Source organism: Rana temporaria, chromosome 1 (assembly GCF_905171775.1).
Source record: "Rana temporaria chromosome 1, aRanTem1.1, whole genome shotgun sequence".
NCBI classification, from domain to species: Eukaryota; Metazoa; Chordata; class Amphibia; order Anura; family Ranidae; genus Rana; species Rana temporaria.
In genome coordinates this window covers 108,732,397-108,758,553 of record NC_053489.1, presented here as the reverse complement: position 1 = coordinate 108,758,553, position 26,157 = coordinate 108,732,397, and the positions used below count along the sequence as shown (strand labels likewise).

Genomic DNA, 26,157 nt, shown 5'->3' with positions numbered 1-26,157 from the left:
CCTGGTGTGGAGTGTCATGCTTGCCCCCTCCCTTGGACTACAGGACAGTCAGGACACCCACTAACACACAGCTCCTTTCTCTATCTGCAACGTAGAGGGCGTCCTGACTCTCCGTAGTCTAAGGGAGGGGGCGAGCACGACACTCCACACCAGGGAGAAAGCCTCGCATTACTGTGTGTAGTTACAGACAGAAGAACAGGAAGTGAGGATTTCTCAGAAGAAATAAGGACATTTAAAAGCAAAATCGAAGGATGAGGTAAGTGAAAGAGGACTGCACTAAGGTAAAGGAAGCTATTTGGGGGGGAAAAGAATGTTCCTTTACAACCCCTTTTAAGCCCTCATGCACATGGGTATAAAATTGCTGCTGCTAAGGGCATCTGGTGGTTTTCTTTTTATATTCCCGTGAATGCCATTTAATGTGGCCATGCACATGAGGGCATTGTATGTGCACTGTTCAGGGGGCATAAAAAGTCTCAACTGTTTTCAGCATGCAGGTTATCAGACTTTAAACACTCATAAGTGCACATATGCATGTACATTTATTCCCATGACCAGAATAAATGAATATTCTGGACAGTAGAATACTTTTACACTGAAAGCAATATGTGCATAAATACGGTATATAGGCATTTTTTTGGGGGCAAAAAAATTCTAGCATATTTGGAGCATTACTGTTCGCATGAGGCCTAAAACCACTTACATTTTTGGCAGGGCCGGTGCAAGGATTTTTGCCAACTCAGGCGAAGGTGCATTTTAATGAAGCCCCCCCCCCCTCGGCGCGCACACACACACCCCATACATTATATATGTATATATCTTCCTCTATAGATGTCGTTATTCTGCATTGCGCTGTATAATGTACTATTGCTGGGATTTGTAGTCCTCTATAGCTGGTGGTATTCTCCTTGCGAAAGTATTCGGCCCCCTTGAACTTTGCGACCTTTTGCCACATTTCAGGCTTCAAACATAGAACTAAAACCAATTTTTTTTTGAAGAATCAACAAGTGGGACACAATCATGAAGTGGAACGAAATTTATTGGATATTTCAAACTTTTTTAACAAATAAACTGAAAAATTGGGCGTGCAACATTATTCAGCCCCCTTAAGTTAATACTTTGTAGCACCACCTTTTGCTGCGATTACAGCTGTAAGTCGCTTGGGGTATGTCTCTATCAGTTTGCACATCGAGAGACTGAAATTTTTGCCCATTCCTCCTTGCAAAACCGCTCGAGCTCAGTGAGGTTGGATGGAGAGCGTTTGTGAACAGCAGTTTTCAGTTCTTTCCACAGATTCTCGATTGGATTCAGGTCTGGACTTTGACTTGGCCATTCTAACACCTGGATATGTTTATTTGTGAACCATTCCATTGTAGATTTTGCTTTGTTTTGGATCATTGTCTTGTTGGAAGACAAATCTCCGTTCCAGTCTCGGGTCTTTTGCAGACTCCATCAGGTTTTTTATCCAGAATGGTCCTGTATTTGGCTCCATACATCTTCCCATCAATTTTAACCATCTTCCCTGTCCCTGCTGAAGAAAAGCAGGCCCAAACCATGATGCTGCCACCACCATGTTTCACAGTGGGGATGGTGTGTTCAGGGTGATGAGCTGTGTTGCTTTTACGCCAAACATAACGTTTTGCATTGTTGCCAAAAAGTTAAATTTTGGTTTCATCTGACCAGAGCACCTTCTTTCACATGTTTGGTGTGTCTCCCAGGTGGCTTGTGGCAAACTTTAAACGACACCTTTTATGGATATCTTTAAGAAATGGCTTTCTTCTTGCCACTCTTCCATAAAGGCCAGATTTGTGCAGTATACAGGGACTGATTGTTGTCCTATGGACAGAGTCTCCCACCTCAGCTGTAGATCTCTGCAGTTCATCCAGAGTGATCATGGGCCTCTTGGCTGCATCTCTGATCAGTCTTCTCCTTGTATGAGCTGAAAGTTTAGAGGGACGGCCAGGTCTTCGTAGATTTGCAGTGGTCTGATACCCCTTCCATTTCAATATCGCTTGCACAGTGCTCCTTGGGATGTTTAAAGCTTGGGAAATCTTTTTGTATCCAAATCTGGCTTTAAAACTTCTCCACAACAGTATCTCGGACCTGCCTGGTGTGTTCCTTGTTCTTCATGATGCTCTCTGCGCTTTAAACGGACCTCTGAGACTATCACAGTGCAGGTGCATTTATACGGAGACTTGATTACACACAGGTGGATTCTATTTATCATCATTAGTCATTTAGGTCAACATTGGATCATTCAGAGATCCTCACTGAACTTCTGGAGAGAGTTTGCTGCACTGAAAGTAAAGGGACTGAATAATTTTGCACGCCCAATTTTTCAGTTTTTTATTTGTTAAAGTTTGAAATATCCAATAAATTTTGTTTCACTTCATGATTGTGTCCCACTTGTTCTTGATTCTTCAAAAAAATAGTTTTATATCTTTGTTTGAAGCCTGAAATGTGGCAAAAGGTCGCAAAGTTCAAGGGGGCCGAATACTTTCGCAAGGCACTGTAATTATACTGCGCAATGCAGATTACCACTGACCAGTTATAGAGGAACTACAAATCCCAGCAATAATACATTATACAGCGCAATGGAGAATACCAGCAGCTATAAGGAACAACAAATCCCAGAAATACATTATATAAAATGCAATGCAGAATACCTGCAGTTACAGAGGACTACAAATCCCAGGAGTGCAGTGTGCCTTTTTTTTTTTTTTAAACAGGAAACTTTAAAACCGGTCGGTCCCCCTTACCTGTTTCTGAACAATCTGAGTCCCTCAACAGGTCGCCGCCGGGTCACCTCCAGGATGACGCCGCAGGCTGCACTGCCTGCTGGTGCGGGTCCGGTCCGTCCATTGCTCCGCCTCCTGCAGCCCTCGGCCTTGCTTCTTCACATCATGTGGCTGAGCACGCAGCCAGGGGAACTAGGGGCGAGGCCACTTGCGTCACTCACTGACGTAGGCACCGCCGTGTAGCCAAGGACATACACACCGAGACTGAGTGACTGCACAGCGGCACGACGGGGGGGGGGGGGGGGGTGTTGGACAGGACTCGTCCTTCAGATGCCGCCCGCAGCGGCAGCCCAGCCACAGACACGCACTCGTCTCTACTATCTCGATCGGGCAGGCGACTGATCAATTTTCTGCCCTGTTCCCTGTCGTGCCGTAAGGCAAGTGCCCATGTTGCTTTGCATTAGCGCCAGCCCTGATTATTGGATCTCTCAAAGGTGGTCTATAAGCCCAAAACTTCACACACAGAAAGAAACCGAAAATCATAGAAGCTAGGATCAGGATTATGGACAGGGTCCTTTCACATACATCCACTTATATTGCAGTACTTTAAAGTCTCACCTTTTAAACACGTGACACTTTTTTTTTTTTTTTTCTCCTGAAGCTACATTTCAGGACGTTTTTTCAGTTCTCTAGTTTTTACGCCTGCAGAGCTTTCTTTTTATGTACTGTTATATAGTTTTATACAATCATTCCAAAGTTTTTGATCTTGATAAGTGCAGATCTTTCTATGTACAGTGTTATGCAGTTGTATATACTGTGTGTTCATTTTGCAAAAAAAATAAAAAATTGTGTCTGCATTCTACAGAGACCTAAAATGGAGCGGTTTAAATTGTAAATTAATAATACGTTTAGAATCTTAATGATACATTCATAGAAATAATTTGACATTTATGCTTTTAATTTGAATCTATTGACAAATGGAAGTCCTATCAAATTCTGATTCTTTACTGTTTTTATTTTTTTTGTCCCAGGCATATCTTGGTTATAATAATGTTGCCACGCTGACCTTTCTTGCTGCCATTGATGGATGGGAACTGAGCAGCACAATGCGGGCTGTAAGTTTTTCTCACATCTGAAAGCAACTTTTTTTTTTTTTGCTTTATATTACTGCTGCATGTAAACACTACACACGTTTAATTGCAGCCATCACTGGTATTCTTGTTTTTGTTTTGTAAATGCCTAGAGATCAGTTTAGCCCACTTGCCACAGATCATGTAACCACTAAAGTGACTCTGTGGCAGGTACAAATGATGACGCGCAAATTAGGATTTAAAGTTAAAATCTCTATAGGCCGTAAAATGTAGACTTTGGTAAGCAAACCGGATCAAGACTGGCCGGTCACAATAAGGGGATGATTGTTGAATCCTTTAATAAAATCATTGTTTGCCAGTTAAAAATTATCAAATCAATTCTAGTGTATATACCACAAGCTTTATTATAGCATTGATTGAAAATTATCACAAGGCTGAAAGTAATATTAGCCGTGGCATATTCTCATACACAAAGTACTGGAGGCATTCATAGTAAGAAAAGTTAAAGGAATATTTTATATACAGTAGGTTTTATCTGCACTTGAGTTGGCAAACATTCTTTGATCTTTTTATATTTGCAATACTCTTTCGATATGCAAATATACCAGGTTCCTAATTGGAAAAATAAAATAATTTAGGGTGTTCTACTAGAGCTAGTTAATAGGTGTCTGAAAAGCTTTGGCTGAAAATTGTATAATTTTACTTAATGCACCACTGCCCTCTAGTGTTTGTTCTTTATACTGTCTCTAAACTGAGAAAAAGGAAACTGATGTACATCTGAATTTACCTTGATTGTGTCTTCAAGCTAGAAATGACTATACTATGTAGAAGGGAAATGATTTAGCTAATCGCCCAAATATATATTCGCTAGTGAAAAAAACTGAGTGAGCAAGTGTGTGTTTGTGTATAAAATGCATATGAGCAGGGCTTGTTTTCCTATTAGGCAAAGTAAGCATGTACCCATAGACACCAAAAGTTGTGTGCCTTTCATATGGGTACTGTGTTATAACTAATTTAAAATGCAATGGGCCTGTTAATTCTATGGGGTTGACCTACTAAAACAGAAGAGTGGAAAATCTGGTGCAGCTCTGCATAGAAATCGGATTCCAGCTTGTTTGATTAAATTGAACTAGCTGAAGATAGAAGCTGATTGGCGCTCATGCAAAGCTGCACCAGATTTTTCACTCCATTTTCAGTAAATCGATATATGTAGCAGCTTTGATGTGTTCCCTGTAGAGCTCAGGGAAGAAAATTAAGGGCAAAATGTTTGGCTTGGTGCACAGGCCAACATTAAAGTAAACCTGTCCTGAAGGAAATAAAGGAACTGCCACTGCAGATCGCTCTTTTTGGAAATACTAGTTGCTGGGCTGTCATACTGCCATTTTGTTTTAAGACCATGAGTCACACGTGTAGTTGTATTCAGATAGACTTTTTTCTGAAATTCCTATTTTGCATCCTTTTTCCGGGTCTGCACCCCAACATTTTAGTGCTGGTGGGGGACACAAAGCCAGGCAAGAAAAAAGTCAGCAATGGCATCCAATTTTTTTTTTTACCTGATGACGGGTGTACATTTAATAGTGGAATAAGGAACTCAAGGAGGGTGTGCAATAAGAGAAAAACTATATGTTGGTACAATGTACTATTACTGTTGTGGTCACTACTGTAACTATTACTTCTCTGTTTCTATTTGCTACTTCTGTTTTTTGTTTTTGTTATTAATATTAAAACTAAAAATGAAAATAAGCCAACACACATCTACCTCAATCCAACCTATTGCTTCAGATATATGCAATCATTTCCAGTAATATTGCTGATATATTTCCACCTTGCACACCCATAGTCATGGCTATGACCCCTTCCCGGCTATGTCTGACTAAGACTGAAATGGTTCTGTATTATTGTTGAGGATTGTTACATGTATCTAGAATAATTACCGTAAGTCACATGCTGACAAACTGCACTTTTATTTAGTCAAATTTTTGTAACAATTTCCAATATTCATGCAGAACTTTTTCAGCCTTGGTCAAAAAATACAACAAATTGTCTCTGCGCTAGAAATGTCCAATCCAAAGTAATAAAACACTGACCACGGAATCCCTTAATGAGCATGCTTAATGTGAAACAATCTGGCCAGCACCATACTCCTTGCAGTTCAGTGATCAATGGGAAATTGATAGCTGTGAAAACAAAAGGGAATACGAGCACATAGGCTCATGATCGGAGGAAGGAGGCCATGCCCTCAAACATGTTATCCTGACTACAGCGTCCTCCATCAGCTTTACCAGAGCTCTCCCTGGGACAAGTGTTGTAGGCACCCAGGGCCGCCATCAGGAATTATGGGGCCCCTTACACAGCTTCACGCATGGGCCCCCAGGAGCAGAGAACCGGGGGGGGGGGGTGCTGCTGCCTGAAATTGAGAAGCGGGGAGGCTGCTGCGAATTGAGAAGTGGGGGGGCCCTTTACAAAAAAAAAAGAAATAAAGAAAAATCTATATAAAAAAAAAGGGGGTAGCCATCCGGGGCCCTGGGGACCTCTGGGCCTTTTAATAAAAAGAAATATATATATATATATATATATATATATATATATATATATATATATATATATATATATATATATATATATATATATATATATATATATATATTATATTAAAAATAAACATTTAAAGGAGGGTTGTCATCTGGGGACCTCTGGGCCCCTTACAGGTGTACTGCCTGTACCCCCCTGATGGCGGCCCTGTAGGCACCCCACAGCCCTCTCCTGACCGGCTGTTTCTTCAGTCAATGAGCGGCTCACTTGTGGCCCGTCGGCAGCTGCTTGATGAGCCTGTGTCTGTGGCGCATGCCCATCCAGCAGTCTTTTCATTCACTCTGAAGCATGGCTGTGTCCCTCGCTAAGGCTCTCTATTGGAGGAACTGTTTGCCACTGTTTATTCACCTTCACTTGTGAGTGTATTGATTTTTATTCTTTTTTTTTTTTTTTTATCCAATAAAAGACGTTATTGCACCATGAGCTTTTGTGCTCGTATTCTTTGTTTTCACAGCCTTGGTCAAAACCATAGCCAGGAGTGTGAAAAAAAATAAAAACCGCGCCGCTCCAAGCCTCCTGTACACAACAAATTAACTGAACCTCCATATAAGGTACAAGGCCCTGAAAGGAGCACTAACTTCAATGTAAAAAACCCAGAGCGGCACTATCACACTGTGCAGTCCTTGCCCTTGGCCATGCACCACTGATACGTTTCAACCAGATTGGGTTTAATCATATAGGTTACCTCTACAATTAAGCCCAATCCAGATGAAACACATTAGAGGGACATGACTAAGGGAGGGGACTGAGCTCAAGTCTCAGGTGCCCACATAAATGCCTGTACATATTCTACAGAAAAAAAAGCCTGAAAAACAACCAAAGACACTCAGTCCAATGGTGATTGCAGCCTTAAAGGGGTTGTAAAGGTAAAAAAAAAAAAAATTCCCTAAAACTTTATGAAACAAAAAAAAAATTCCCTAAATAGCTTCCTTTACCTTAGTGCAGTCCTCCTTCACTTACCTCATCCTTCCATTTTGCTTTTAAATGTCCTTATTTCTTCTGAGAAATCCTCACTTCCTGTTCTTCTGTCTGTAACTACACACCGTAATGCAAAGCTTTCTCCCTGGTGTGGAGAAAGCCTCTTGAGGGGGGAGGGGGTGAGCAGGAGTGTCGGGACACTCTCTACTTTGCAGATAGAGAAAGGAGCTGTGTGTTAGTGGGCATCCTGACCCTCCTGCTCGCCCCCTCCCCCCCTCAAGAGGCTTTCTCCACACCAGGGAGAAAACCTTGCATTACTGTGTGTAGTTACAGACAGAAGAACAGGAAGTGAGGATTTCTCAGAAGAAATAAGGACATTTAAAAGCAAAATGGAAGGATGAGGTAAGTGAAGGAGGACTGCACTAAGGTAAAGCTATTTAGGGATTTTTTTTTTTTTACCTTTTACAACCCCTTTAATCTTGGTTTACACATATGCATCGCAGGAAAGCATATCCGCTGCAGGTGTCAATACAAAATTAACACCCCAAAAGAATCGCGAATGCAGTGTGGGTTGCTTGCACTGGGTCTTATGGTATAAAACGATCAGACTTGAGGCTTTTTTTTATTAAAGTGTAAAGTCAACACATTTTGGAAATTTCACTCTTGTTTTTTTTCAGGTGAAAGTTTTTACTCATGAAGAAAAAGATATACTATCAATAAAAGTTGAAATGCAAGTAAAGGTACACGCAAGCCAGGCTTATTTGCAGCTGTCTGACCTCGGTCTGCGACCACAGTGGGATATGCACTACTTGTAAGCATAACAAACTTTCAGTACCTTTTTACAAGTCTGCATGTATACATTTTTGACATATTACACTATACTACAACAAAATAAGTTTTGAAATAAGCAGAACCTTTTTTACCATAAACAAATTCTTGTGCTCCTGTCAAGTGACTTTACTAGGTCGAGATGTCAGTTTTCTGCAGACATAGGAAAGCAGACCCCCCCCCCCCCTCTGTAGCAAGTCACAAGTTGAGAAGATGCAGCAGGGGCTGATCTGCGTCTTGTATTTACAGACAAGAATTGTGCAGACACTAGGATTTACAAAACTGTATTGCACCTGAGCCAAAATATCAGTCGAGGAAGTAGATACTGACCCTCGATAAGGACTGAACAAAGATGAAACCCCCTCCTAATAAGAAATGCAGATGAAAAGGCCACCTTTTTAAAGTTCAAATCTAGCTACAGTTCTTTTTGAGATAAAATTGGGAGGACTTAAAATGTCTGTCAAGTCTTAATTTTAGTCTGTGACAGTGACACCCTTGTTTAGTATTTTCTATCAGATCTTGTCCCCTTCACAGCTGTGTCAGGAATGAGGGATGCAGAAGTTATCAGGAATGGAAAGCATGGGCAGCAACATAGGTGTGCACACAGGGTGTGCCAGGTGTGCCCAGGCACACCCTAATCATCCTATACGGCACAGATTTCCCCTACTGCCCTGCCCCCCTTCCCCTCACAGTGCTGCCGGTGTTCTGCCCAGAAAGACCTGCCTGGCGGATATTAACCCCCTTGTACTGCGCAGGCGCAGTGCTTCCGCAGTACAAACAACAAGGCCGCCAAAAATAGCCGAAGAGGAATAGCGGAGAGTCGGCTGTACTCGGCGCCTGCGCAATGACCAAGACATTGTGCCAGATACAGCGGCACGCTCCCGATGCTCGTGCAGAGCAAAGGGGGCAGGTGTATTACTGTTATCTCGTGCAAGGGGTGGATCTGCAAGGGACGGGTGTAATATACTCTGACAAGTATAGAAAACGTCCAACATTTTTATCATCTCTGTCCATTACTTTAAAATGTGTCCTCTTCTGTAACCTTCCACCCCTTGCACGATATAACTGAGTGAACTCGGTGAGTGATCGGTAGTGTGTGTTTGAGCTTTGGGGTGCACACCCTAATCCAATAGGCTGCGCACACCTATGGGCAGCAATAATAAAACCCAACCAGTGCTCACTAAAGTGTTTTTTGTCTATGCTCCACTTGCAAGAGATTTTCCATAACTTCCTGTCCTGACAGTAAGTGAGAATTCTCCCCAGTAAGGACACAGCACTAAACCCTGTCAGTAGCTCTAAGGCCCCTTTCACACTGGGGCGGTGGGTGCGTCGGCGGTAAAGCGGCGCTAATTTTAGCGATGCTTTACCATCATTTTCGCGGTGCTATTCTGCCGCTAGCTGGGAGCTTTTACCCCCGTGCTAGTGGCCGATAAAGTGTTAAAACCACCGCAAAGCACCTCTGCAGAGGCACTTTGCCGGCGGTAGAGCCGCGGTGCCCCATTCATTTCATTGGGCAGGAGTGGTATACACACCACTCCTTCACCGCTCCAAAGATGCTGCTAGCGGACTTTTTTACCATCCTGCTAGCGCACCGCTCCAGTGTGAAAGCCCTCTCATGCCGCATACACACGATTGGTCCATCAGATGAGAACAGATCGTTTTCATCGGTTAACCGATGAAGCTGACTGATGGTCCATCGCGCCTACACACCATCGGTTAAAAAAACGATCATGTCAGAACGCGGTGAGGTAAAACACAACGACGTGCTGAAAAAAACAAAGTTCAATGCTTCCAAGCATGCTTCGACTTGATTCTGAGCATGCGTGGATTTTTAACCGATGGTTGTGCCTACTAACGATCGTTTTTTTCCCATCGGTTAGGAATCCATCGGTTAAATTTTAAAACAAGTTGGCTTTTTTTAACCTATGGATAGATAACCGATGGCGCCCATACACAATCGGTTTGGACCGATGAAAACGGTCCATCAGACCATTCTCATCGGTTTAACCGATCGTGTGTATGCGGCATTAGCGTTATTGGTCAGAATGTATTCTCTTTAATTTTGGGCAATAGATACTCTAATTTTTTTTTTTTTTTATGGGTTGTCTGAGTCCACCCATTCCTGAGACTCTGTTTTACATTAGATCAGCCTTTCTCAACATTTTTAACACTGCGGAACCCTTAAAATAACTTTTTTTTTTTTAGTTTTAGGGAACCCCTAAGTACTTTACTTACAGCTCATGGTATCTTAGTGTGATGGTCAGTAAGAAGCATTCTTACTCGCCATTGGTGGTCATTGGGACTACTTATACAAAAAGATGGCAACCACCCCAATTTATAACTGGCCTTTTGCAGTAAGGTGCACATAGAAGGGCAACACACATCACAAACCTACGTACATTTCCAGAACACTTGCCTGCTAGCTTGAAAAACCACCAAATTGACACCGTCTAACCATTCACATTAACCACTTAAGACCCGGACCAATATGCAGGTTAAGGACCTTGCCCCTTTTTGCGATTCGGCACTGCGTCACTTTAACTGACAATTGCGTGGTCATGCGACGTGGCTCCCAAACAAAATTGGTGTCCTTTTTTCCCCACAAATAGCTTTCTATTGGTGGTATTTGATCACCTCTGCGGTTTTCTTTCTTTTTTGCACTATAAAAAAAAATAGAGCGACAATTTAGAAAAAAATTAGATTTTTTTTGCTATAATAAATATCCCCAAAAAATATATAAATTCCTCAGTTTAGGCCAATACATATTCTTCTACCTATTTTTAAAAAATCGCAATAAGCGTTTAACGATTAGTTGTCCCAAAATTTATAGCGTTTACAAAATAGGGGATAGTTTTATGGCATTTAAAAAAAAAAAAAAAAAAATTTTTTACTACTAATGGCAGCGATCAGCGATTTTCGTGACTGCGACATGGCAGACACATCGGACAATTTTGACACATTTTTGGGACCATTGTCATTTTCACAGCAAAAAGTGCTATAAAAATGCATTGATTACTGTGAAAATGACAATTGTGGTTTAGGAGTTAACCACTAGGGGGCGCTGTAGGGGTTAAGTGTGACCTCATATGTGTTTCTAACTGTAGGGGGGCGGGGCTGGACGTCATTGATCGTCTTTCCCTATATCAGGGAACAGACAGACAATCAATGACACTGCCACTGTGAAGAACGGGGAAGGTGTGTACACACAAACCTCTCCCCGTTCTTCAGCTCCTGTGACCGATCGCGGGACACGGGCGCCGATCGGGTCCGCAGGTGCCCACGGCTGGGCTCCTAAAGGCGACGTACCTGTACGTGCCTGTGCCCAGCCGTGCAATTCTGCCGACGTATATCGGCGTTAGGCCGTCCTAAGTGGTTAAAAGCAGAGGGTTTTGTTGCACACATTTGCAAATATATGTGGAAGCCGCATTGTGCACGTCAAGGCTCCTCTGTATACTGTGGTCCTAATTCTATCGTTTTGAGAGTCTGCAAGTTGAAGCATATGGATAAATAAAGGGCAGGTTTCCCTGAAGGGAGCCCACTCCTCAAAGGCACAGGAACACATTGGACAACCAGCAAAAACATCAAATGGCTGCTTAAGGAATCAAATGTGCCCCCACACCAATCGGCGAACAAGCTATACAAAATGATGTCAGTCGCCCCAATTTTATAACTAGCCTTTGCAGTAAGGTGCATATGGAGGGGCAATGCACTTCAAACAAAAATTTACCAGCACACTTTCTAGCTAGCCAGCATTTAAAAGACTACCCCCTTACAGATGGCTAAAAAGATCACTTGCGTCGGTAATTAACAGTGGTGGAAATGGCCGATTGCTCAAGGAACCTCTAGCAACCTTCTGAAGGAACCATCGGGTTCCATGGATATCAGGTTGGGAAAGGTTGATTTTTAAAGTAGAAGTATAATGTATTTTTAGAAAGAACTTATTTTAAAATGCTGTCTCAATGAGACAAAAAACAGGATTGCCCCCTGTGTGTCTGTGCTAGTCAAAGTTTAATGAGTGACGGCAACAACGATTCCCCACTTGCAGACTGCCCCACTCAAATGTGTTTTTCCTAGTAATCTATGATTAAGCATGCACTGGGTGAAACTCTTTTGGTCTGCAGGCTGGGTCTTTGTTGCTTTTTCAGATAAAACATTATTTGACTAGTACAGACACACAGATTGTGACTCTTTTGTGGCTAGGTGAGATAAAGGAGTGGAAGTGGACTTTTTTCGGTCGGCACTGACCTGCTCCGCACCAGAACCAAGGAGAATTAAAAGTTGTTTTGGAGCACCACCTTAATTTTGGCTATCTTGCATTGTTAGTGCAGTGTTTAGAGATCTTTGTTTATGGAATTAAAGATTTGTAGACAAGCCTAGTCTTTTTTTCTTTTTTTTCTTTCTCCTTTTTTCTCCTTTTTGTGTTGGGTTGTATGGGTCACCAGAGGTGATTGGACACTGGCACAACCAATGAGAACAAGTTCCCCTCCATATAACCCCTCCCATACAGGAAGTACCCCCCATGTTTTTTTAGTGTTAATGAGCAGTGGAGTTTATTTGCTTTTTCTGAACGCCCAAAATTTGCGTTCAAAGTGCCGTTTTTTTGGCGGGGGAAAAAACGCTAAAAAACGCAAAGTGCTCAAAAACGCTGGCACCAGCATTGTTTAGCGTTTTTTTATCCATTGAGAGAAAAAAAAAGCTAAACGCTACATTGAAAAATGCTAATAAACATGTTGAAAGGCTCCCTGCAAAGCTACTGGCGTGTGTGTTTTTTTTTTTAGCTTTTTTTTTTTAGCTTCAGTGTGCATGGAGCCTTAAGCCTATATCTATCTTAAAGACTTTTTCCTTTTGAGTGGGTGTCTTCTCTATTACCGCCACTAGGGGGAGTAAAGCGTTTTTACTCACCAAGCTCCAGTACAGTGTTGGGTCATTTCAGACAGCACACTGTCCGCTGCAGAGCTCTGCCGTGGATAGCAACCATGTCCCCTCTCACTAGCATGATACAGGAAGACCTTTCTTCCTCTCAGAATGCCGCCATTCTCCCCTAGGTCATGTGTGCTTTAAGGGGCACAGCAAGGAGGAAGGGGCGGGTCGTGAGCATGTCATTCCACGGCCCTTAGGCAGGCAGATGTGCACATAAAGCCTCTCAAACCTGCAGTTCTCCCCTGATCAGGGACACAGCAGCTTACAGGGCATGTAAGGTCTCTATGTGGATGGTTATTGAGCACCCCCCAAAAGAGGAAACCCACTTAGCATGAAACTGTGATTAGTTGCAATACTGTATGTAGATGGCTTAACTAGCACAGAAGTATATGCATTTGATGGTACCTTTTTGCTTTTTGCTTAGGAATATGTCTTCCCAGAGGAAAATTCAGGGACTAGAAAAGACAAAAAAGCATCACCACCTGAGACGAGAGCCTCTAGCCGGGCCCGCTTGGTACTTTCCCCTCCAGTAATATATGATGCAGCTGTACAGGATGAGCCATTGACTCCATCAGAAGTAACAGCCTCTCCTATGGTGCCTGGGCCTGCATATGTCACTGAGGACACTTTGGCAGTAGCCCTAAACAATTTAGAAGGAAGAATCGCTACGTTGATTGCAAAGTCCTCACAAAAGGACAAAAAGCAGAACTCCTGTTTCAGATCTCCCTTCAGTAGGGGATGTGGATGATATAGCACCATCAGAGAATAAGGATGAGGAGTCAAAAGGATCTGGGATTTCAGAAGAACCTTTTTCTGCTTCCCAGGTTCTTAAATTGTAGGTGCAATATTATACTAAAACAGTGCGCTCTGCATTCAAGTTGCCTTATTCAGAGTTAACTGACTCGCATGTCTCCTCCCTGGGTTCATTAAAAATCCCCACAGGCTGCATGCTCCTTTTCCGGTTCATCCTTTATTGGAGAATCTGATTTACGCAGACTGGAAGCATCCAGATGAGCCTTTTTCCTCCTAGGAAGTTTGAAGTTCTTTATCCCATGAAGGAGAAGTTTACCAAGAAATGGAGTGTGCCTTCAGTGGATGCGGCGAACTCTTGTGTAAATAAAAGATTAACCTGTCTGGTGGACAATGCCCAGGTATTTAAAGATCCTTCTGAGAAAAAGTTGGCATTTTTACTGAAGTCTTCCTTTCTCCTGGCGGGAGCAGTGGCCCAATCTGCTGTGGTGGCAATGGGTATGTGTCAGGTCTTAAAGGATCAAGTGAAAAAGGGGCTGAAAGATCTGCCTCCGGAGCAGGTAGAATTTTGGGAAAATATGCCTAGGGCCGTTTCACAGTAGATGCCATTAGAGATTCTGTTCAACAAGCATCTCGACTTGCGCTCCAGCTGGTGCATATGCGCAGAATTCTTGGACTAAAGCGGAAGCCCCATGCAAAAAGCTTTTGACCAGTTTTCCCTTTCATGGTGAACGCCTCTTTGGGGATGATTTGGAAAAGTATATCCAAAAGATATCAAGCGGCAAGACTACTCTAATGCGGGAGAAGAAGAAAAACAAGCGTCCTTGTTTTAAACGTTCTCTCTCCCCAGCTCCCAGAACATCTGCCTCTAGGCAGTGGCGACGGCATTGTGTAACAGGAACAATCCGCGCTACCCCTGATATACAAAAAAGTAAAAGTGATGTAAAAAACACACCTGTGAATGCAAAGCAATAATTGCGTGGCTGAAATGAAAAAGTTTTTGATAGTGGTGCAGCACCTAAATAAAAGCCTGAATATGAGGCTCAAAAACGCATGAAAAAATACAACAAATAAGTGCACAACCTAAACAGTAAAATACAGGTGACTGAGTCCTGATGAATGAATGAAATAATCAATTGTGTGATACAATCTAAAGCTCGAGCATATAGTCCTATGAGATCATCCCACATGCGTGTGTTCCTTCCTGGGGAAAAAAATAGCTTGAACCGATCAACCCAATAAGAGGATGCCTTCAATCTTAACCTTCAACAAATAAGTGAATAGCCGCTTACCAGATCCAAAGATCATTCAGGCACATCAGCTGGATGGGACGCTCACTTGTACCCCTCTTACTCCTCTGCAGATTGCAGGGATGTCACGATCTCCAGACGGGTCTTTCAGTGAAGGAACAGATCCACAGATCATTCAGGGACATCAGCTGGATGGAATGCTCACTTGTGCACCTCTTCCTCCTCTACAGGTGGCAGGGATATCACAATCTCCAAACAGATCTCTCAGTGAAGGAGCTCACGTGAAGGGAAGATTTTTTTTTTTTTTTTATCTTAATTTTTCTTTATTGTTTTCCAAGAAATAGGCATATCTACAGATTTATATGTTTACATAGCTATAGTTTACATTGTCTGGTACAGTTACATTGTATTTCAACCTATAGCCAAGCATATTTCATTTAAATTCCTTAATTTACCCCATCCCCTCCCTCTCTTCTCCCCCCTCCCACCCTCCCTATTAATATTATAAATTTATTTATAAAAAAGTAGAGGCAGATATCTTGGTCTAAATTGTCTTTTGTTTGGTTGGCAGGGGGTACACAAAAAAAAAAAGAGTAGATTAAAAAAGAGCGCAAAAAGAGAGATAAAAAACACAATAAAGGAGAGAGGGTCTAATCTCAAAGACCTGGAAAGGGAATCCAGCATATCCAAAGCTGGAGAGAGCGCTATTAGATTAATTTATCCTTGTCATTCGGTTTTATCATCTACTGGAGTAAAAGGGGGGTTTGTGATCCCCCTATAGAGACTATCTCTCTACAGATATTCCCATTTCTGTCAGCCAAGGCTCCCACACTCTTCTAAACCTGTTGTAATTTCCTTGCTTAATAAAGGCCACCCTTTCGCACCAAATCAGAGCATTGATGTTTTCAACCCAGTTCTCGACTGTTGGAGGAACATGCGCTTGCCATCTCTGTGCTATTAACTTCCGAGCTTGGAAAAGGCACCTAAGCACGCTTTCCAGAGCTCCTGCAGGGATTCTATGTTCTTCCGTGTCCCCTAGTAGACAAGTTCTGGCCTCCGGCTCTAAAGAGGTCTTAAAGATCTTATTAATCCTATTTATCACTTCTATCCAATATCTAAAAAGCTTGGGGCATCTCCAGAACATGTGGATAAAATCTCCAGTTGCTTTGCATCTGGGGCATTCATCGTTTACATTCCAGCCTAATACAAACATTTTTTTAGGGGTGTAATAGACCCTGTGCAGTAGAAATAGGTGGGACAATCTCTGCGCAGGGGCAATTGACACCAATGTTCCTCTCTGTAAGATTTGGTTCCACTGCTCAGAGGTTAGCAATCCAATGTCTCTTTCCCATCTTTCTCGGCTTTTAGAGACCCCAGTTTGACTTATGGCTTTAGCCCCCAATTTCCCGTACAGTACAGAAATTTGACCTTTTGTAATATTAGTCTGAATCATTTTAAGGAGCTCAGGGGTATGGGTCCTAACCATCGGATGGATCTTAAATTGGGTTTGGAGGGCGTGCCTGACTTGTAAATATTTAAAGAATGTTTTATTTGGTATGTTAAATTCACTCCTCAATTTCGAAAACGTTTTAATTAAGTCACCCTCATACATATGTAATACCCGTGATATCCCCTGATTCTCCCAGATCTTAGGGATTTCAATATCTTTAAGTTCTGTCAAGTTTTCATTATGCCCAAGGGGGGCATACTCCGTTACACCGGTATATCCCAGCAAAGCTTTAGTAGTTTGCCACACCTTGTTGATTAGCTTTACAGTTGGGCACTGATAGTGAAGTGAGTCTGCCTCCAGGGCTTCTATTAGGATTTTATGTGGGGACCTTAATAGGATTAATCTAAAGTCGTTATTGCCCGAATTTTGAATACCACAACCCACCATGTGTTGCAACTGAGATGCCAAAAAATATGTTTTAGGGTGTGGGACCGCCATCCCCCCCTCCCCAACCGGGAGCTGCATAGTCTGCAATCTAATTCTGGCCTGGCCTCCCTTCCACATTAACTCCCTGAATAATGTTTCCATTCGTTTGAACCATATTTGGTTCACCCAAATTGGAGAGTTGTGGAGAACATACAGTATCTGGGGTAGCCAGATCATTTTTATCAGGTTGCATCTCCCAGCTACAGAGAGGGGGAAGCGGCCCCAAGCATCCTTCTTTAATCTCAGTCTCAACAATAGTGGAGCTATATTATTAGTGGTGTACTCCTTAACTTCACTAGTGATCCAAACCCCCAAATATTTCAATTTTGTTGATATTTTCAGCTGGGGCATTTCGGCGATTGTCTGAACCCCCAGCGGATCTAATGGGAGTAGGGCCGACTTATCCCAATTCACACTTAGCCCCGAGAATCTTCCAAACTCCTTAATCATTTGGACCACTGTAATCAACGAGCTATCCACATTTCCTATAAAAAACAGGACATCGTCCGCAAAAAGCGATATCTTGTCCTCTGTACCCCTTCTAAATCCTTGTATGTCTTTATTTAATCTGGTTTTGATAGCAAGAGGTTCCATAGCAAGTGCGAACAGAAGCGGTGAAAGGGGACAGCCCTGTCTCGTCCCTCTCTCAAGCTCAAATATATCTGAGACTTCACCGTTGATTTTAATTTTTGCTCGTGGTTCGCTGTATAGGAGTTTGACCCACTTAATAAATGTTGGGCCAAATCCAAAGCTTTCTAATACCTTCCATAGGTATGGCCACTCGATACTATCAAAAGCTTTAGCGGCGTCTAAAGCCAGCAGAGCTCTAGGGCCCTCATTGTCAATGGGGATCTGTATATTTAAGAAGGCTCTTCTGATGTTTTTGCTAGTTGACCTGTTTGGAATGAATCCTGATTGATCAGAGTGGATAAGGCTCTCAATACACCCTTTTAAGCGATCTGCCAGTACTTTGGCAAGGATTTTTGCATCTGTACAGAGCAATGATATTGGGCGGTAGGAAATCGGGTCTAGTTTATCCTTTCCCTCTTTATGGATTACAACAATCGTTGCCTCCATCATGGAGGAGGGAAGCTGCCCTTCTAAGAAAGCACTTTTCAATGTCTGAAGTAGTTCTGGTAGCAAAGCTCCACCAAAGCGCCTATAGATCTCTATTGGGAGGCCGTCCGGGCCGGGTGCTTTGTGGCTGGACATCCCCGCTACTGCCCTCTGTAATTCTTCCAATGTAACTGGAGAGTCCAACTTTTCCCTATCTTTATCTGATAGTGTTGGAGTTGGGGTTCCCTGGAAGAAGATTTCCATTTCTTCGTTTCCTCCCCTTGATTTGTAGAGAGATTTATAAAAGCCATGGAATATTTGTCTTATTTCACTACCGTCCGTAGAGATATCACCTGCTAAGGACCTAATTGCCAAAATATTTGAAGAGGGGGAGTTGGCCCGAGTCAACAAGGACAAAACTCGCCCCACTTTCTCCCCCTCCCCAAATTGGGTTTGTCTTTGAAATATTCGATGGTTCTCTGCCTTTCTCATAGTAGCCATTTTATAGACCTTCTGTTTGTCGAGCCACTCTCTTTGCCTGCTTGGGGACGGGGTCTCAATATATCTTTGTTCGGCTACCATCTACCAGGGAAGATTTTTACAAGTGGTATAAATGGAGAGAAAAGAAAGTCTTCATAGTGCAGTGACATAATAAAAAAAATTCTCTTTATTCCAATTGCTGGAAATAACACTGACATCTAAAAGGCTTTTGGCAACAAAGTTAAAAGTCCGGGTGAAAAAAGTTTAAACAGCTTCGGCTCTGGCCGATCAGTTGGGAATGTGGTGACGTCGGCTCCTGATGCTCCACCCGACGCTGCGTTTCTCCCTATTGGCCATCAACGGGGAACGGTTCAAGCTATTTTTTTCCCCAGCAAGGAACACACGCATGTGGGATGATCTCAAAGGACTATATGCTCTCGAGCTTTAGATTGTATCACACAATTGATTATTTAATTCATTCATCAGGACTCGGTCACCTGTATTTTAGTGGCGACTGCATTCTCAGACCATCTCAAAGGCTAAAGACCAAGGCCAGGCCCAGAAAAACAGGAAGCAGTGGGGGCAAAGGGCTAACAAGCAAAGCCCCAAATCTTCCTCATGAAGGGGCTCCCCAGCTTGACCGAGTGGGGGGACGACTTTGGCAGTTTTCAGCAGCTTGGCAGATAGAGATCCAGGATCCCTGATGTACAAGCTGGAATTTCGAGAGACCCAACCTTATCGGTTCCGAAGTTCAAGGGTCTCCAAAGATCCAGTAAAGAGAGAATCCTTCTTCGAGGTTTGGATCATTTGCTGTCTCGTGGGGTAATCAAGGAAGTCCCCCTAAAAGAGGGAGGTGCAGGGTTTTATTCAAACCTCTTTGTGGTTCCAAAACCAAATGGGGACGTCGGACCAATTCTGGACCTAAAGGCTCTAAACCAGTTTCTGAACATTCACCATTTCCAAATGGAAACCATTTGCTCCGTGGGCGCCACCCTACAAGGTGGGGAGTTTTTGGCATCTTTAGACGTCAAGGACGCCCCTTTACATGTGCCTATTTATCCCACTCACAAAGTTCCCAAGGTTCGCGGTAGAACATCGCCACTTCCAGTTTGTAGCTCTGCCTTTTGGTTTGGCCACCGCACCCCCCGGGCATTTACAAAAGTTATGGCCCCACTGTTGGCAAACTTGAGAGCACAGAGCATAACGGTGACAGCCTATCTAGACGATCTACTTGTGACAGATCAGTCAGTGGCAGGATTGCATCATGCGGTGCACAATACAGTTAGATACCTGGAGCATTTAGGATGGATCATAAACCTACAGAAATCCTCTCTACAAGCCCTAAGAAGGGTAGAGTATTTGGGCATGATCATACACAGCCCAAAGCAGGGTACTCTTACCAGAGCCAAAGATTGGGGACCCTAAGAGAATTGATCCACAAGGTCAGGGTGAAGAAGGGACCATCAATTCGCCTTTGCATGAGGCTATTGGAGAATATGGTGGCCTCTTTTCCTTGTGCCCAGTTTCATTTGAGACTACTGCAAGGCAGTATTCTAGCTGCCTGGAACAGGAGAAGCCAAGCTCTGGATTTACCCATGCACCTGTCTCCACAGGTGCGCCAAAGCTTCAGTTGGTGGTTAAAGACTGTAAACTTGAGGAAAGGAAGGTCCTTTCTCCCAGTCACCTGGAAGGTGGTGTCTATGGTTGCCAGCCTGTTGGGTTGGGGAGCAGTATTAGAAGAAGCTTCAGCCCAGGATACCTGGGCCAAAACCAAAGAGAGCTTGCCCATTAACATACTGGGGATTCGGGGAAGTATACTTGGCCCTCAGAACCTGGACACACAGGTTACAGGGTCACCCTGTTCGGATTCAATCCGACAATGCTACTGCAGTAGCTTAAATCAATCACCAAGGAGGCACCCGGAGTCGGGATGCTCAGAAAAGGTGAATCGGATTTTGACATGGGCAGAAAAACATGTTCCTTGTCTTTCTGCAATCTTCATTCCAGGGGTAGAAAACTGGCAAGTGGACTATTTAAGTCACCAGCAGCTGTCACCAGGCGAGTGGTCTCTCCACCCTGATGTCTTTCAGGCAATATGCCAGAGATGGGGAGACCCCAGATGTAGACCTGTTGGCTTCCAGGCTCAACAGGAAGTTGGACAACTTTGTGTCCTGGACAAGAGATCTGCTTGTTTACAGAACGGATGTTCTGACAATTCCTTAGAATCGTTTTTCACTGATCTCTGTATTCCCCCCGATCCCTCTTTTACAGAGATTGCTGGGCAGGATCAAGGAGGAGGGAATACCAGTACTCCTAGTGGCCCCAAATTGGCCCAGAGGTCTTGGTATTGCGAGATCATAAAGATGGCGGTAGGAAGACCTTGGGTGCTTCCACTACGACACGACCTGCTATCACAGGGTCCAGTGTTCCACCCTTCCTTACAGAAGCTGAATTTGACGGCCTGGTTACTGACACCCACATTTTGAAAAAACTAGGGCTCTTGGGGTCCAGTTCTTTCTACACTCGTTAATGCTAGAAAGCCAGCCTCCAGGCTAATCTACTACAGAGTCTGGAAGGCGTATGTTTCCTAGTGTGAATTCAGAGGGTGGAATCCTCCAAAGTATGCTACAAGTAGGATTCTCGCCTTTTGCCAATTAGGAATGGATATTAGCCCTGAGTACCATCAAGGGTCAAATATCGGCTCTATCATTTTTTTTTTTCAGAGACCGCTAGCGGCAGATAAGTAAAACTGATGTTTTTGTTCATTGTGCTAGATGGTCCCAAGAAGGGCCAGCCGGCATCAAAATCCACCATTGCTGGGTGGATTCGACAAGTAATTGTTCAAGCTTATGGTTTAAGAAATAAGGCTCCTCCTTTTCCTGTTAAGGTGCACTCGACCAGGGCAAAAAGTGCTTCATGGGCAGTGCATCACCAGGCTTCAATGGCTCAGATCTGTAAAGCTCCAACTTGGTCTTCAGTCCATACATTTACCAAATTCTATCACATCGATGTTAGAGGACATGAGGATTCTGCCTTCGGGCGTAGCGTGCTGCAGGCAACGATCTAGGGCTTCTTGTCCATTGACGGCCTGATTTGATCTGTGTCTCCCACCCTTCATATTGAGCGTTGCTCTGAAATGTCCCACTATGTAATGATTAAGGCTCTGTGTCCCCTGGTGTACGATAAAGAAAGTAGGATTTTTTTTAGATAACCTCTTGCCTGTCAAATCCTTTTCTTTGAGTACACCACAGAATACAGAAGTCCCCCCCCCCCTTCTATGGAATCCTTACTGCTTTGCTACAAAAACTAAGGTACTTCCTGTATGGGAGGAGTTCTATGGAGGGGAACTTGTTCTCATTAGTTGTGCCAGTGTACACAACCCACTATGTAATGATTAAAGCTCTGTGTCCAGTGGTGTAATCAAGGAAAAGGATTTTACAGGTAAGCTGTTATTAAAAATCCTACTTTTTTTTTTTTTTTCCTCTTCTTCTAAAATCTTAATCCACACCGATCTTTACATCAAACTGACTTCTGTTGTATAGTGTGTTCTGCTTTTTTTTTAGATATACATTTCAATTTTTGATGATTTTGAAGATTAATGAAGTCTATCCCTTTTTTATTTCTATTATATTTTCAGAAGCTGTAAAGTAGTTGAAACTGCCAGTGATGATGATAACATTTTTTATATAACTTCCCCGCCTATAAAGCAAAGCAAGTCCAGGGACTTTGTGGTGCTGATGTCTCGAAGATCTCCATGTAAAATTGGGTGAGTCACAGCTTGAACACACCAACTTGCTGTATGTTTAATCCACCAGAAAGTTGTTTCCAAACCCCTGGACTGATGACACAAATCGGGACTAGATATTTTGAGTTTTGTTGTCATGCCTTGTGTAATCATCATTGTTGTCATGCCGTGTATAATCCTAATAGATGCACAAGTTCAACACCTGGAGTTGTACCAGTGGAAGGGGGAAAAAATAGGTCACCAGTATTGCCTGTGCGCTCCTTGCAGCTAATATTTCTTTCATTACTGACATTACCATGTGGTGTTCTGCTTTGTGTAAAGATAGGGCTTTTCTTCAACATGTCAGAGCCTCCAGCAAGGAGAATAGTGGACAGCACAGTAATGATATCACCAAATCTCACTCCAATTTCCTGAGACTAGAAGTTAAAGGCGCCAGTGCCTTAGATCTCACACGGCAGATGTACGGTTATGAGGCTGTAGGCACAAGAGTGCCTAGGCATGCTTGCTGCTATTTTTCAAGAGGTATTCCAAACAAAGGTGCATTTGTTTTTTTCAGGGTACTGCTTAGGCACAAATAACATTTCTAATATATCTAATATTAATATATCCCTCTATAGTGTGTATTGGCCTCAAGCCAAAGCACCAAATATGGAAAGACAGCCCCTCCCTTCTCTTCAGCACACAGCAGGTGATTTGACGGCCGCGGATGTGCATGTTTCTCGGAGTTTGTCATTTTCTTCTTTTCCCTCTACTCGGATCTCAGGTTACACTCTGCTCTCCTTTCCGTGTGTGGCATCTGTTCCCCACCCCCTGCCTGCTGAAGCTAAGAGTCTTTGGTGTGTTTATTTGTTTTTTTAGAAAGATTTAGAGGAGAAAGGGCTGCAAATAAACAAGTACAACTTATGTATGAGAATTTGTTTCAGCTCTGTGTATCACCTGAGGCCAGTCACTTCAGTGGGTATATTTAAGGGTTTACAACTACTTTACCTGCACTAATGCTTGTGATCAAATGTTTCATCTATGTTAAAGGAAGTTCTTGATATATTTCAATAATATGTTGTAAATTGCTTCAGATCTTGCAGAATGTTGATGTAAAAAAAAGTTTCTCACAGACCTCAATCAGAAGCAGATGTGTCTTGAAAGTCTCTGAATATGATGCCTGTGTGTGCCTATTTATTTTGCATGTGGTTGGATTAGGGACAGGAACCTGCTGGCTATGGAGAGTGCGCCTAGAGTAGGGAAAGGTTCCCGAGGAGAAGGGACAGTATAAGGACTGTTGTTGCTGTGTGGAATCTTTCCACTTCAGTGCCTCGTTACTTACTTCCTATAAGCCGCTTCCTGTGCCAGCTGCTATCCGTCCTCGAGCATTGTTCTGCACAAGTACTGCATAATTATCGGTGTGTGTTCTGCCTGTTGAAACCTCTGCATAGACTGTTAGTGTGCTTGGATCATGGGATAGCAAGCAGGAACATTTGACCATACATAAATAAATAAATAAATACCTTGAATAATTTAAATAAATAACACACTCCTCTGGGGTATTAAGGCCGCGGCTGCTTTATTATTGGTTTTAACATTAAAATGTATTCAAACCATTAAACTTTATTCCAAAAATAACTCAAACAACCTAGTCACTAAGGCTCAGGCTGAATTTATCATAAAATTAAAAATCCAATCTTTAATTAATATAAAATTCATAACAAACCTTGTCCCCCCTTGCAATATATATAAACATACCACTCTTATGCATATAAATGCAAAGGTGACACACCACCACATAATAACAGCTCGCGTCAAAGATGAATAAAAAAGAAAAAAGGGGGGGAGGGGAAACCACAGCTCCTCCCTCTGAGGCGAATGACTCCGGTCCCTCAAAGCCTGTCTTATATAGCCCTAAATCCGGCCAGCTGGAACTGGATAAGACCAGCTGAGCAGTCGCCCTTCAAAAAAGACTGGGAAACTCACGTGTACTTACTTCAAAGTACACGTGAGCCCCAGGTGCAGACTAACCCTGCCTAGCTCCCCCAGAGATAGGGGAGCTTGAAACTGCCACTACAGCTAATCTCTAGTCCTGCTGCCATCCCATGAGAAAAGGGGGGAAATGAAACCGTTTTCCCCCCTTTTCTTACATGGGATAGCAAGCAGGAACATTTGACCATACATAAATACCTTAAATAATTTAAATAAATAACACACTCCTCTGGGGTATTAAGGCCGCGACTGCTTTATTATTGGTTTTAACATTAAAATTTATTCAAACCATTAAACTTTATTCCAAAAATAACTCAGAAAACAACCTAGTCACTAAGGCTCAGGCTGCATTTATCATAAAATTAAAAATCCATAAGACAGGGGGGACTTCATGCCCACCTGTCACCAGCACCCACAACCGCGGCTAGTTCAACACAGGAACACAAACCTGTGTTGAAAATGTCCAATCCAATATTGGACAGGTGAATTCCGTCGGCCCTAAAAAGACCAGGAATCAACCCCTCCAATTTCGTGTGCCTGTAACAAATAACACCCAGAGGAGAAAGCAATTTAGACAAAGCTCTATTTATGCAACGTCTGATTTTTTCTAGAGGGGGAAAGGAAATCCATTTCAACCTCTGCACGATCTCTGAAAAAACAAAAACAGTGTGCGGGAAAGACAATTGAAGCCTATGGAGATCATCCCTAACTTTAACCACTTAAGCCCCGGACCAATATGCAGCCTAAAGACCCAAGGTGTTTTTACAGTTCGGGACTGCGTCGCTTTAACAGACAATTGCGCGGTCGTGCGACGTGGCTCCCAAACAAAATTGGCGTCCTTTTTTCCCCACAAATAGAGCTTTCTTTTGGTGGTATTTGATCACATCTGCGGTTTTTAGTTTTTGCGCTATAAACAAAAATAGAGCGAAAATTTTGAAAAAAAAGCAATATTTTTTACTTTTTGCTGTAATAAATATCCCCCAAAAACATATATAAAAACATTTTTTTTCCTCAGTTTAGGCCGATACGTATTCTTCTACCTATTTTTAGTAAAAAAAATCGCAATAAGCGTTTATCGATTGGTTTGCGCAAAATTTATAGCGTTTACAAAATAGGGGATAGTTTTATTGCATTTTTATTATTTTTTTTTTTTTTTACTACTAATGGCGGCGATCAGCAATTTTTTTCGTGACTGCGACATTATGGCGGACACTTCGGACAATTTTGACACATTTTTGGGACCATTGTCATTTTCACAGCAAAAAATGCATTTAAATTGCATTCTTTATTGTGAAAATGACAGTTGCAGTTTGGGAGTTAACCACAGGTGGCGCTGTAGGAGTTAGGGTGCACCTAGTATGTGTTTACAACTGTTTGGGGGTGTGGCTGTAGGAATGACGTCATCGATCGTGTCTTCCCTATAAAGGGAATGACGCGATCGATGCGCCGCCATAGTGAAGGACGGGGAAGCCGTGTTTACACACGGCTCTCCCCGTTCTTCAGCTCCGGGGAGCGATCGCGACGGAGCGGCTATAAACAAATAGCCGCGCCGTGGTCCCGGATCGCTCCCCGAGCGGACCCGACCTCCGCATGTAGCGGGGGGGGTCCCGATCGGACCCCCCACCCGCTAATAGGCGAGGACGTACGTGTACGCCCATGTGCCTGTACGTGCCATATTGTGGACGTATATGTACATGCGGGGGTCGGGAACTGGTTAAAGATGATGTCCAATGTCCTCAGTTTCCCAATATCATTTCCCCCCAGATGTAAGATAAAAACATCTGGAGGGGAATAACGCTGAAGAATTTGACTGATTTCCCAAGATAAACTTGACCAAAGCATGCCTCTCCTGCCGAACCAAATAACTTTGAAAAGTGCCGGATCC

The 26,157-nt window shown here is 43.0% G+C and overlaps 1 protein-coding gene across 2 annotated transcripts in view; it reads left to right on the top strand.

Annotated features, from left to right (window-relative positions):
• Nucleotides 1-26,157, top strand: part of ACOT12 (acyl-CoA thioesterase 12) — a 131,049-nt gene that overhangs the window by 94,630 nt on the left and 10,262 nt on the right. For both annotated transcript variants that reach the window (XM_040341645.1, XM_040341642.1), the window contains 3 exons: nucleotides 3,767-3,850; nucleotides 8,014-8,147; nucleotides 22,194-22,322. In XM_040341645.1, the coding sequence (XP_040197579.1) occupies nucleotides 3,767-3,850; nucleotides 8,014-8,147; nucleotides 22,194-22,322 (347 nt within the window). The remainder of the gene's footprint in view (nucleotides 1-3,766; nucleotides 3,851-8,013; nucleotides 8,148-22,193; nucleotides 22,323-26,157) is intronic.